The 11,811-nt window shown below is 44.4% G+C and overlaps 2 protein-coding genes across 2 annotated transcripts; both read right to left on the reverse strand.

The window, feature by feature from the left end:
- Nucleotides 1-250: 250 nt before the first annotated feature.
- DNAJC9 (DnaJ heat shock protein family (Hsp40) member C9) lies at nt 251-3,370 on the reverse strand. Its single transcript, XM_086752721.1, has 5 exons — nt 3,170-3,370; nt 2,952-3,092; nt 2,526-2,780; nt 1,673-1,756; nt 251-947 (listed from the first exon to the last, which is right to left on the reverse strand). Exons 1-5 carry the CDS (start codon nt 3,347-3,349, stop codon nt 828-830), a joined length of 780 nt encoding a protein of 259 aa, XP_086608847.1. The 5' UTR covers nt 3,350-3,370; the 3' UTR covers nt 251-827.
- A 480-nt stretch (nt 3,371-3,850) lies between these two features.
- On the reverse strand, nt 3,851-11,659 carry TFAM (transcription factor A, mitochondrial). The gene is made up of 7 exons (XM_086752559.1): nt 11,574-11,659; nt 11,363-11,490; nt 9,680-9,750; nt 7,150-7,299; nt 5,989-6,084; nt 5,479-5,535; nt 3,851-4,779 (listed from the first exon to the last, which is right to left on the reverse strand). Exons 1-7 carry the CDS (start codon nt 11,639-11,641, stop codon nt 4,561-4,563), a joined length of 789 nt encoding a protein of 262 aa, XP_086608685.1. The 5' UTR covers nt 11,642-11,659; the 3' UTR covers nt 3,851-4,560.
- Between the last annotated feature and the right edge of the window lie 152 nt (nt 11,660-11,811).

Genomic DNA, 11,811 nt, shown 5'->3' on the forward strand with positions numbered 1-11,811 from the left:
TGATGCAGTCTCATATTCTTCCTACAGCATCTGCTACAGGCAGAAGACCAAACGCGAGGTGGCTCTTTCATCTAACGTAGCATCACCAGCACTGCTGTCACAGATAACAATGTAGCCATACTTTCAACTGCTATACCAGTATGTGGTATTTACTTGCCTTAAATCCGTCAGAAGAGCCAACATCATCAGTTTGTTATCAACAGCTACTTAGAAAACGTAGAGAGGGCTGGGGAAGCAACATAGCACAGAATTCTGCAAAAACATTTCATTTATTAATCTGCAATTTTCCAAAGTAACTTTATAAAACCACTGGAATATCTGAAAAACACCTGTTGAACTGAAGTGCAAAAACTTTTAAAAACAGCAGAAGGTTTTTTACAAAAGAAATGTGGGACAAGGAAAAAGATAAGATTTCAAACTGGGAAGCTACAGGAACTGGCACTGAAGACTCTCAAAGGTGTGGGATTACGTTGTTTTCCCCATCAGCTGTACTGATATCCATCAGATGTTTGGAACAAGGATGCTTCAACACAAGTGTAATAAACACCCGGGCATCCCAAACGTCACGCAATATCGTTACCGTAACAAAACCTGCAGTCAAGAACCTGTTAGATCTTAACTGAAGAGCACCCAAAGGATTATCAACAGTAGCACCAAAATGCTTTGTCTTTCTTGTTCATGATCCATTCTGTATCATATCTCCCAGTCAACAGCAAGCTGATGCACGTACGCTCCGAAACAGTAGTCCAGAAAAACTCTGAAATTCTCCTAAATCCACATGTTCCCATACAACAAAATGATACCTGATATTTCAGCCTAGACAGTTTTTATTTCTTTCCTTTCTTGCCTGCAGTCTTCTTTCCTCCTTTTTTAGCATTATTCCCGTATTTTGCTTCCAGTTGGGCCAAAAAGTTATCCATCTCCTTTTTTCGATCTTTATTTCTGCTCTGGGGGCGGGAGGGAAACAAAAAACAAACTTTTACTACTTCCCAACAGATTATTCTACTGAAGTTAGATAGCTACATAAAATCTCAGAAAATATTAAGCAGAGAGGTATGGTACTGTCAAGTAAAAGCCTATTTGTATATTCTAGGCTCTACACCCAACTTCCAGAAGCATCAAGACAGGGGTAAAGAGTGGCTTTGAAAAAAAAAAAAAAAAATTAATGACAAAAGGCTAGGAAAAGCAAAGCAATTTGTAGTTTAGATTCAAAACTCTATTACAATTTGAGGAATGACTGAGCACGAACATTTTAGGAAGCCTAGTGGACAGTAAGAAGAAACAGAAAACAGAAAAACAGAATGTAAACAGTATGTTTCTTTCCTCAATCCCCAAGATAAAAAAGCAAAACAGTAAAGCCTATCAACTCCTACATCCTCATGGAATACCTCAGAAAGAAAGAATCCTTAACACTCCCTGTCTAACTGCCTAAAACTAGAAGTTAAATATTTTGATTGTATGTGCAGTAAGGATAAGCATGTTAGAATAACTTGGTTAATTTTTAAAAAGACACAGGTAATAAAATCCATACCGTACTCTGACTATTAAAGTACACAGATAGTTAACATTAAGTTAACGTTTTAACCTCAGGAACTCAGAACAAGGATTCAAACTATCAGGATGCTCAGGGAAAACACAATTTTAAGCCAGTTACAGATACAAAAAGCCTTACTTGAATCAGCGCTTTCAAGTCATCTTCTCCACCAAGGCCCAGTTCATCTTTCATCTTTTCTGCCTCTCTAGCTTCTTTTTCTGCCTAAAAGAGCAAACTAGTGTTTTTAAGAAGTATTTTGCATGTTATTTGACAAAGTCTTATAGTGGTTACCAAACACTTGATTTTGCATCTGTATAGCAACAGCTGCAAGGAAGCACAAAGTGTTTCCAAGTTTGGCCACAGATGAGAGATCAAAGAGAAAGCCCGTTCTGGTTCCGCAGTTTAGTAAAGCGGGACAGTTTTTTGCCATTTCACAATGGTGAACATGATAAGATGTCCATCCTCACCCCTGTTCCCCCCACCCACACTTTTTTTTTTTCCCTAAGCTGCTATTGCATTTTCTTACACTGGAGAAGGGTTATTGTGATATGCGTACAAAGTGTCCAAAAAAAAAAAAACCAAACAAACCCACCAGGCTTGCGAAGAGGTCCATTTAGCCAGAAAGTTATTACACACTTGCCAAAAGGAAGCATAATATATTTCTAAACTATGTACACTTCTAAACTCTAGCATCGCACAGCTTTGTAAATAATTGCAAGGACATGCTAACCTGTAATAGGCCATTGTGTATAATGAAATAAAAGGCAACAGCTTTCTACAACTCAAATGATTCGACAACTCACAATGATTTGGAGGGGTGGAGAACACAGGCAACTAGATGTGAAAGTCAAGGATACTGCGTAAGATGCGTAACCCAGGAATCCTGTGGCAAACACTTGCCTTAAGAACAGTTTCATTTATTTCTACCAAGGGAGATTAAAAGCCTATCCTAAGTGATGTTTCCTTTTGGTCTCTGATTGATATAACCTACCCGCCTTTTCCTTGCGGTCGCTTTCTGCTTAGACTCTTTTACGAAAGCTTTGTAGGACGGGACTTCTCCAGATTCAATGGCTTTTTCTAAGATTTTCCGTATTCTTGGTTCATCTGTATAGTCCACACACAACACAGACTCCATTATTCTGTCCATGTCCCCCTCAAAATCCACATAGGCTGCTTTAATATCAGCTAGCTCTTCTTCCGAATCTTTATAGCTCTTTTCGAAGTCTTCAATGTCTTTTACGGTGATCTGAAGCAGAGAGGTGATGCTTCTTGAGTTACAGGAAGTTTTTATGAGACAGGATTAAGAAAACACACAGTATTTTACACAAAGCTCGTAAGGAAGAGACGGATACCGCTCCGAAGCGGCGGGTTTCCCCCTCCCGGTGGGTTTGCCGGTTCCCCAGACCCCAACTCTCACCTTTTTGAAGAGCAGCCGCCAGTATTCCTGCCAGTCCCGCTCGCCCCTCAGCGCCTCTCCCTCCTCGTCCACCGTGCCCTGCTCATCGTACACGGCGCGCTGCTCCGCATCGCTCAGCACGGCGTACGCCTTGCCCAGGATCTGCGGGGAGAGGCGGGCCGGTCGGTCGGTCGCCGGTCGGTGAGGGACCGCCGCCCGCCATCTCGCCCTTCCCTCACCTGGAAGCGCCGCGTCGCCTCCTCCTTGGCGGCGGGCTCGACGCGGTCGGGGTGGAAGCGGAGCGAGGCGCGGTGGTAACCGCGGCGGATCTCCTCGGGAGAAGCTTCCCGGCGGACGCCCAGGACGCGGTAGAGGTCGGGGGAGCCGAAGGCGGCCTCGCACTCTTCCAGCAGCCCCATCCCGCCAACGCCGCCCGGCGCGCGCGGGCCCCAACCGCCGCTCGCGAGACCTCGGGAGGGAAGCGGCGGCGCGCATGCGCAGGGCGGGAGCAGCGCAGAAGGAGGGCGGGAGGGGCCGGGCCGCAGTCTGGGGAATTTTTCGGGATTAACCCTCGCTTCCCGCTGGAATCGCTCTCCCCGGCAGAAAGTGAGCTTTCCTGCGGAATTAAAGCCTCCGCTGTTGCCTGGGAACTCGTTATGTGCTCACAAAGGAAAGCCAGGCATACGCCAATACAGTTACCATCGGTAAATTTAAAATAAAAATAAAATAAAAAGGCAAGGAGCTCTTATTTCCATTTTCACAAAGCTTTGCGCGTGATGCAGTTCTTGCAGGCTGCACAAAATCCAGACTACTGAAAAAGCTTGCCGTCCTTCTAAAAATACAGGTGCTCCAAGACACACAGACCTCAGGGAAAAAAACAAACAAACAAACAAACAAACACAAAAAAAAACGCAAGCAGCTCTGCAAAACAGCTGCATTTATTACATAAAAACATTCAAACAATTCACATATTTTCTTTCCCTTCCATGCTGTCCCAAATGTGACAACAGGGAGGCAAAAGTGTTTGCACGTATCCAAATAAAACCATGGAATAAGAGTCCAATAAAGATACAGTTTATACAAAACTCATATGCTCTTTAATTAAATGCAACGTAAGTGGTATACACAGACTGATACATACAAAAAGACGGATGCATAAAACACAAGTTAGTATTTTACATTTCTTGTGCCTCTTCTTGAAATGTAGAACATTCCTCTTCACTACCAAGACCACGGAGGGAATAAAACACAGCAGCATGAACTCAGATTTCAGCTCTTATTTACAGAATTTAGACGGCAACGTTGTAGAATAGTCTTGCTTTCATAAAAAATATCTTATAAAAGCTAGCTGTCATCTACCATTATTGGAGAGCTCTGCTGATGTCAGTGAGTATCGCTATTCACAGCTTGATTAACTGTTTACTGTTGTACAGTCCAGGCCAGACCTGCAATGATTATCTCACTCAGTTCTCAGACACCGAATTCTTTCTAACGTGATCACCTTCTCTCCCTCTTCAGTGGGCCCTTTATGGGTTTTCCAAAATTCAGTGCTAATGCTGACCGCAGCATTAACACAGCAGGATCAAGACATGACAACCAAAGGGCATTAAACATAAAATACTTCACCACTTTATTCTTCCGATTTTTTCAACTTTTGTTTCGCCTTCTTTTCATGTGAGGAAGCTTTGGCTGTCTCAGCTTTCTTGGCAGTTTCAGCAGTTTTCTTTTTCGGCCTTTGCGCTCCGGAACGTATCAGGTCTTCACGTCCGAGTTCAACCATTTTTGATTCCCACGACTTCATTTCGTTTTCATACCGAACCTTATCATCTTCAGCAAGCTGCAGATACGGCTGGAAGAAAATCAAGGGGTCAACAGTTACGGGAAGGGCTCTGTCAGGATAACTGCTGTGTCACATCCTCCCCTTTGATGCAAAGGTGACTTCCTACAAGACCCCTGCAGTGCACATCCCAGGCGCTCGCTTTTGCCTCTAGTAAGGTACAGAATACTTGAAAATCTGGAGGTTCAGATTAGATTTCAGCATAGCACCCCTCCGATTTTCATACACCCGTCTGCAGGTTCCTCTTTCAACACACTGAGAAAGCTGGCAGAAAACTATCCCCAAGACAGCCAAAGTTACTACATTACTGTGTGCACATCACTTGTAGATTTCTGTTGCTTTTACTTGTCAAAAGTCTTTCCACGAGCAGCAAATGCTGGCCTTTAAAAATATTATAATTATTAGAAAGAAAAAAATATCAAATTGGTGCAAATTATTTCATCTTCCTCCCTAGATGCCGCTCAGCACCCATTTCCAGGCACCCAGAACTTCTATCCTACCCACTCACTCACATTTCATCAACACTGCGAAAGAAACGGTCACTGCCGGAATTAAAGTAATGACAATCTTTTTCAAGACGCATATATACGATCTCAGACTATTTTCCTCAGTATTCTGTTTTGAAGAACAGAGTTCAAGACGTAGTATGAATTTACTAATTTTGACTCAAGTGTGTCATTCTCCGATTAGATCGGAACCTCACTGACATACCTGCTTTTGAGAAGTGGACAGTTTTTGCCACGCGTCAAATAATTGCTTCATCTTTGCCTGAAGGATACAGAATACGCAGTACGTTACGGTTATTTTAACAGCAGGCTGACCACAGAGGGTTACAGATGAATGCCCCGCTAGTGAAAGCCAAGTATAAACCAGTGTAAAACAGCAAAGTTACACAGGCTTAATATTCCACCCTCTTAACATAGGTAAATAATAAACGCCACAGTTCAACAAGCTGCTGGGCAGGCAGGAACAGATGAAGTCTATAACACCGAAGTGCAAAAAATGGTGCAAATATTTTAAGTTTGTATACCCACACAGGAGTTTATATAGGACATGCCACCAGCAGTACAGCCAGATCACTGCAGCCTCGAAAAAAACAACCTAAGCAAAGAAAAATCCAGATACTGAACTACTGAACGGTTTCTTTGAAAATGACAGAATCTAAAACAGATTTTCAGAATACAACAGATCTATTTTAAAGAACAATCTTTCCTGGCTTACCACAGGTGAAATCCCCTCGCTTTCTTGGAAGTTTTCTGACACAAAAATGTTAAAGCCGCTCCGAGGTCTTTTAGGTTTTCCAAGCACAGTCAATTCCTTTAAAAACAACAAGAAAAGTTATTCAATCCACCAAGCATGCATTTTTCCAAAACTAAACTTACCATTTTTCTTTACATTTTACACAAATGCTCAAATTCATTTTCTAGTGTTTTACTCTGTCAACTGGACTCTATGTCAAGATGCTCTCACCGTTTGTCAAGAGTAATGCTGAACTAAATTAAGAAAAGCTAACAACTTGAATTTTCACAGATGTTAAAAAAAAAAAAAAAAAAAGCATTTTAAACTGATTCTTTCGTCAGATAAGACTTCCAGAAACCAAAGACTGTTATTAAATTCCACTCAGTAAGAAAGTCATGGCGACAGGTTTTCTTTTCTCTTCGTGAGGCTTTGGTTTCTGGTGTGACACACTGTATGCTTGCAGAGAGGAGGGCAGATACCCAAATTTGTGGGACGTGAGAGGGTGGAACAGAACCAGCCGATTTCCAGGGAAACAGAACCAGGTTTCTGCTGTCAGAATGCTTTGCCTACAGGGATGATGGTGAAGAGAGCAAAGTAGAAATGAACAAGCAATAAGTAGCCCCTTCGACTGATTTTGCCACCGGACAAACCATAATATTGTACCTTTACAGATGGTTCTGTCTGTCAAAGATTTGGATATAAAGCAGCTAAGTGCGAACAGGAAAGACGATCTGTAGGGGCCACTGAAGTAACAGATACAAGACCTTTGTGAAAAACCATTTCTGAATGTCTTCCCAACCAAAGAAAGTGCTGCTGGTTCAAATATCTTTTACTACCCATCGTTCCTCAGGCAGCTTTAGGAATAGGAAACGAAAAGGACAGAGAAGCTACCTGTGAGCACAAAGCTACCTGCTAGTTCTGGCCTTCAGGCATAGGAAAGCCACTAAAATGACTGCCAACACCAGCAATTATTTTAATGCATGGGGTTCTGGCTGTTTTGTTTTGAGTTTGTGGCTTTTTTTTTTTTTTAATTCTGAGACTTGCTTTTATATTTCTAAACATGCCTCAACTCTGCTCTGTATACTAGACAAACAGACTTCAGGTTCCTCGAGAGAAAATGAACTTGAAATTCAAGATACTTACTCTCTTTTTCCTGAACGATCTCCTTTTTGCCAGTCGTTTTTTCCTTTCTTCTTTCAAAGCTGTGGCCTGAGCTGGAGTTAGCTGTGCTTTATATGCAGCCAACTGCTCCCCGTATCTTTGCCAATCTGCCTTTCTAGCTTCCTCATAAACCTACAACACAATCACCAACTCCTTCTGTCAGAAGCACTTGACTCTTAAACAAGCTCACATTTCTAATAAAAATTACAGACCACCCTGGAACGTAACATTTTTAAAGTAAAGTAGCAGTTTCAGATCTGTTTGATTAACAGAAAGGATTCAGAATAACTCAGATTCAAAACCTGTGCTCTTCCCATTAATTATCTCAAGTTAATACAATAACATCAGACGAATCTTCAGGTGCAGCTCAAAGCAATAACAATCTTCCCTACAAGGAGGAAAAGCTGAAGCTTGGTTGAAATTATTACTTTTAGAATTGTCGTAGTTCAGCCCCGATCAGGACCAGACTACGCAGTCTCTCTCTCGCTCCCCCCACCCTCCGAGAGAACAGGGGGAGATGATAAGGAAAAACGGCTCGAGGTTTGAGATAAGGACAGGGAGAAATCCTTAAAGTTACCGTCACGGGCAAAACAGACTCGGCTTGGGGAAAACTAATTTATTTATTTCTAATAAATTTATTTCTAAAACTAGCAGGAGAATGAGACAGAGAACAAGATAACCTCCCCCCACCCCTCCCTCTTCCCAAGCTTAACATTATCTCTACCACCTTCCCCTCCCGAGCGGCATGGGGCGGGAAAAGGGAATGGGGGTTGCGGTCAGTTCATCACGCGTTGTTTTATGCCACTGCTTCACGGCTGGGGGAAGAACTCCTCACATTCCTCCCCTGCTCCAGTGTGGGGTCCCTCCCACAGGCCACAGTCCTTTGTGGAACTGCTCCGGCGTGGGTCATCTCTTCCACGGGTGCAGTCCCTCCAGAACGGCTGCCCCAGCGGCGCCTCCATGGGCCACAGCTGCCTTCAGGCATCCACCTCCCCCGGTACAGGGTCCTTCACGGGCTGCAGGTGGATCTCTGCTCCTCCGTGGGCCTCCATGGGCTGCAGGGGGACAACCTGCTCCACCATGGTCGTCACCACAGGCTGCAGGGGAATCTTGGCCAGGAGCCACATTACTCCTCCCCCTCCTTCTGAACTGACCTTGGCGTCTGCAGCCGTTCCTCTCACAGGAAAAGTTCTTCACAACAGGCTGGCAGACGCCTCTCAGAATCTCTTCACATCACCCAGCTCATCTCCTCTCCACTTCTCTCAGCCGGGCCGGGCTGAGTTGGGCCCAGTCGCCACCCGGCGGGAGGCCAGAGGGTGAGGCCTGCAAGGCCCACAAGGCTCGCGCCTCCCCCTCTCTGCCCCCGCTCAGCTTCTTCACATCTTCTCTTCTCTCTTTTTTTCTTTTCCTGTTTTCCCCTTCTTAAATACGTTATCGCAGAGGCGTTATCAGGGAACATTCTGCTACCAACTGGCTTGTCCCTGGCCAGCAGCGGGTCCGCCCTAGGCCTGGCTGAGTCCACTGAACAAAGGGGAGCAACTTCTAGCAGTTTCCTACAGAAGCTGCCCCCTCACTGAACAAAACCACAACAAGAACGCATATACCCACTGCAGCGTGCAAGTGCTCCAGCCACCGAACACCTTCCTACACCAGGCAATACCAGCTACAGAAGCATCACAAAATCAGGGCCAGGGCACCAAGAAAAGCTGTGCCAGGCTTCCAAGCATAGAGCCCAGAAGTCCAGAAGGGATATAAGAGCACTGCAGTTCTACTGAACACAGATATTACCTCAGCTAGAAAACTGCAATTAGTTCCTAACTGAATCTAACTCCACTCAAGGAAGAACAATCAATATTTTGCTATAAATGGCCCTTACATTCAGCAATGATTAGCAATTCAGAGAGTTGTTTTATATTATCCCTTGAAACTGCCAATCTTAAAGAAACTTCACTACCCATGACAAAAAGGAAGTTTATTAGATGAAACTTAAAGGAAGTTAGCTGTAAGTTAGGTCTCTGGTACTATCCAATCAGCAGGAAAAAAAAAAGCTTTTCTTTTTGTCAAAATTAACTGAGGCTTCACATAACTTGCACGTATGAAAGCAGAACAACACTACAATATTTATGTTATTATTATATATATAATGCACACACATACATAATTACCATTCAAAAAGAAATGGGATATTTGTTTCCAGCCCTACAGCCACACAGAGCGAGAGATGCGTCATTTCCCTGGCAACAGATTTAAAATACTAAACCAAAGTTTGTGTGTAGAAGAATCAAAATATCTTCCCCTGAGGAATTCAAAGCTCCCAATTATCTTCAAAATCGTTTTTATGTCTGAATCTTTGTGCACAAGCGCTTTTTAATTGTTGCTTAAAAAAAAAACCACACACACAAACCAAACAAAAAACCCCACAACACAAAACGGAAAAAACCCACGGAGGACACTAAACCAAGTAAAACAGCCTATAGAGTTCAAACGACACGGGGCAAAGATACAAACTTACCTGCTTCTGTGACGCTGGCAACTCCTTCCATGCACCTGCTATTTTTCTAACCAGCTCTATGTTGCTCACTTCTGTACATTAAAATTAGAAAGCAAGAAAATAAAAATCAGCATTGTATCTTTAGTAAGACGTAATTTTTCCCAAGGAAAACTGACACTAGTATCTTTTTCCTGTACCAATGCATTGTCCCCCTTTCATAAAAGTAACTAACTTACTGTGGCAGTTAATGGGAACTGTAGTATTTGGGGAAGAGTCCCTGCTCTTGGTTCAAACACGAATGAAACACGCAGTTAGAAAGTGAGGCACCACTTCAAGACAGACAGCTATTACTGCTCCACAAGAGTTGTTTGGTTTTTTTTCCCTTTTGACTTGGATCTTCTTCTATACAATGCAAGATGGTCTGAACTTGGAGGGGTGGCAGGGAAGAAATCAGCAGTAAAATTCCCAGTTCTCAGGTTTTTGGCAAAAAGAGTCTACTACATCCTTCAACTCAAGTATAATGTGACCTTATCTGCCTGATACAGCAGATATGCTTGATCTTTATTAATATAAAGTCCTTTGTTTACAACATTACTCAGCAGAGGTAAGGTTAAATAAAATAATTTCCTTCTCCTGGAAGCAAAATTACAGTGACTTGAATTTGCTTTGGTTTTCAGCCGCCTTTGACTCTGGCCCTTGAGGTACGGTCATTTAATGAGGTTTCCAGCCAAACTTGAATTTGTGAAGGGGGAAAAGAAAAACCCAAATGAAAAACTCAAGAGTGGTGGTAAGATGACACAAGCTTTTCTTTACTTGAAAAACCCTTTTCAGGCTTTCAGTCTGCTTCACACTAAAAGCAAAACACTGGTGCGGCACATCACTACAACCACCTCTGCAAGTTCAGTGCCTCAACCTTTGAGTGCTAACTGCTGAGCCAAATGGGACCAAATGGTTTTCCCTACTTAAATTTACCTCCTGACTTGCCCAATACGACCACAGTTCTTTAAAGATTTTAACATTCAACGGCATTTTCAAAATCAGCGCAGCTTTCCATTTTGCTGCTCTCTGACAACAGGAGGGACAGCATTGCCTAGAAATTGAGTTCTAGACAGTAAATTAAACATATTCACAGAACACCCTTTTCCTCTAAGTACATCTACTTTTTCTCCCGTATACATCGAGGCAAAACATAAGAGGCAGTATACGTAGCTTTTTTAAAAGTACAGATAGTTTTAAAATTGCTAAACATCAAAATAAAATCATACACAGCTCGTTGTACCAACGCCGTACGTGAAGTACACACATTTAATTGTTAAGACGTGTTGCCCAGGTGAGTTTATTCCTCAGGTATTTTTAAATTTACATGCAAATGTTTAATTTTTTGAATTACGAACTTCAGAAGACCGGGCTAAAGACCTGAAAGCATAGCAATACTGAAGTTGCTGCGGAAAACAGGGTGGGTTTGGCCGCCTGAAATCAGGACAATGTGCTAATTTATGACGTTTAGTTTAGCAAAGCAATGCTTTGTTCCCGGTTTTTTTTTAAACGCCGCATTCTGGAGGGAAAACACCGTGCGTATTTGAAGGGACAGCAGCTGTACCACAAAACCTCCGCCGCGCCCGCCGTGCTCAGAGTTTGTATTTCTAAAAGCAAACCCAGGCCCAGGGAGGGTCCGCTCGCCCCACGTTCCCCCAGGCCGCGTACCTGGATTTTTCTGCCTGAAAGCGGAATGATGTTCCTTCAGGAAACGGAAATAGGCCGAGAGCGGCCGCTTCGGGCGCTCATCCGAGCTGATCCCCCGGGACAGGCACCTCTCCGCCGCGCCGCAGCCCCTGCACACAACGGCACCGCCACAGTTACCGCCACAGTTGCCCCCCCCCCACCCCGCTCCCCGGTCCCGGGGCCCTGCCCGCACCTGAGGAGCCGCTGCCCGCCGCCGAGGAGCGCCGCGGCCCGCCCCAGCAGCGCCAGCGCCGCCGCCATGCCTCCGCCCCGTACGCCTGCGCGCCGCCGCGCGGCACCCTGGGACAGGGGCTTGGCTGCCCGTCCCCGTGCCGCGCGCGGGACGGCGGGGCGGGGCGGAGAGAGGCCCGCGCCAAGGTGACCCCGCGGCGGCGAGACCACGCCCCCAGCAAACCCCGCCCACCCCTCTA

The sequence above is a fragment of the Chlamydotis macqueenii genome, chromosome 7, assembly GCF_036417535.1.
Source record: "Chlamydotis macqueenii isolate bChlMac1 chromosome 7, bChlMac1.mat, whole genome shotgun sequence".
NCBI lineage: Eukaryota > Metazoa > Chordata > Aves > Otidiformes > Otididae > Chlamydotis > Chlamydotis macqueenii.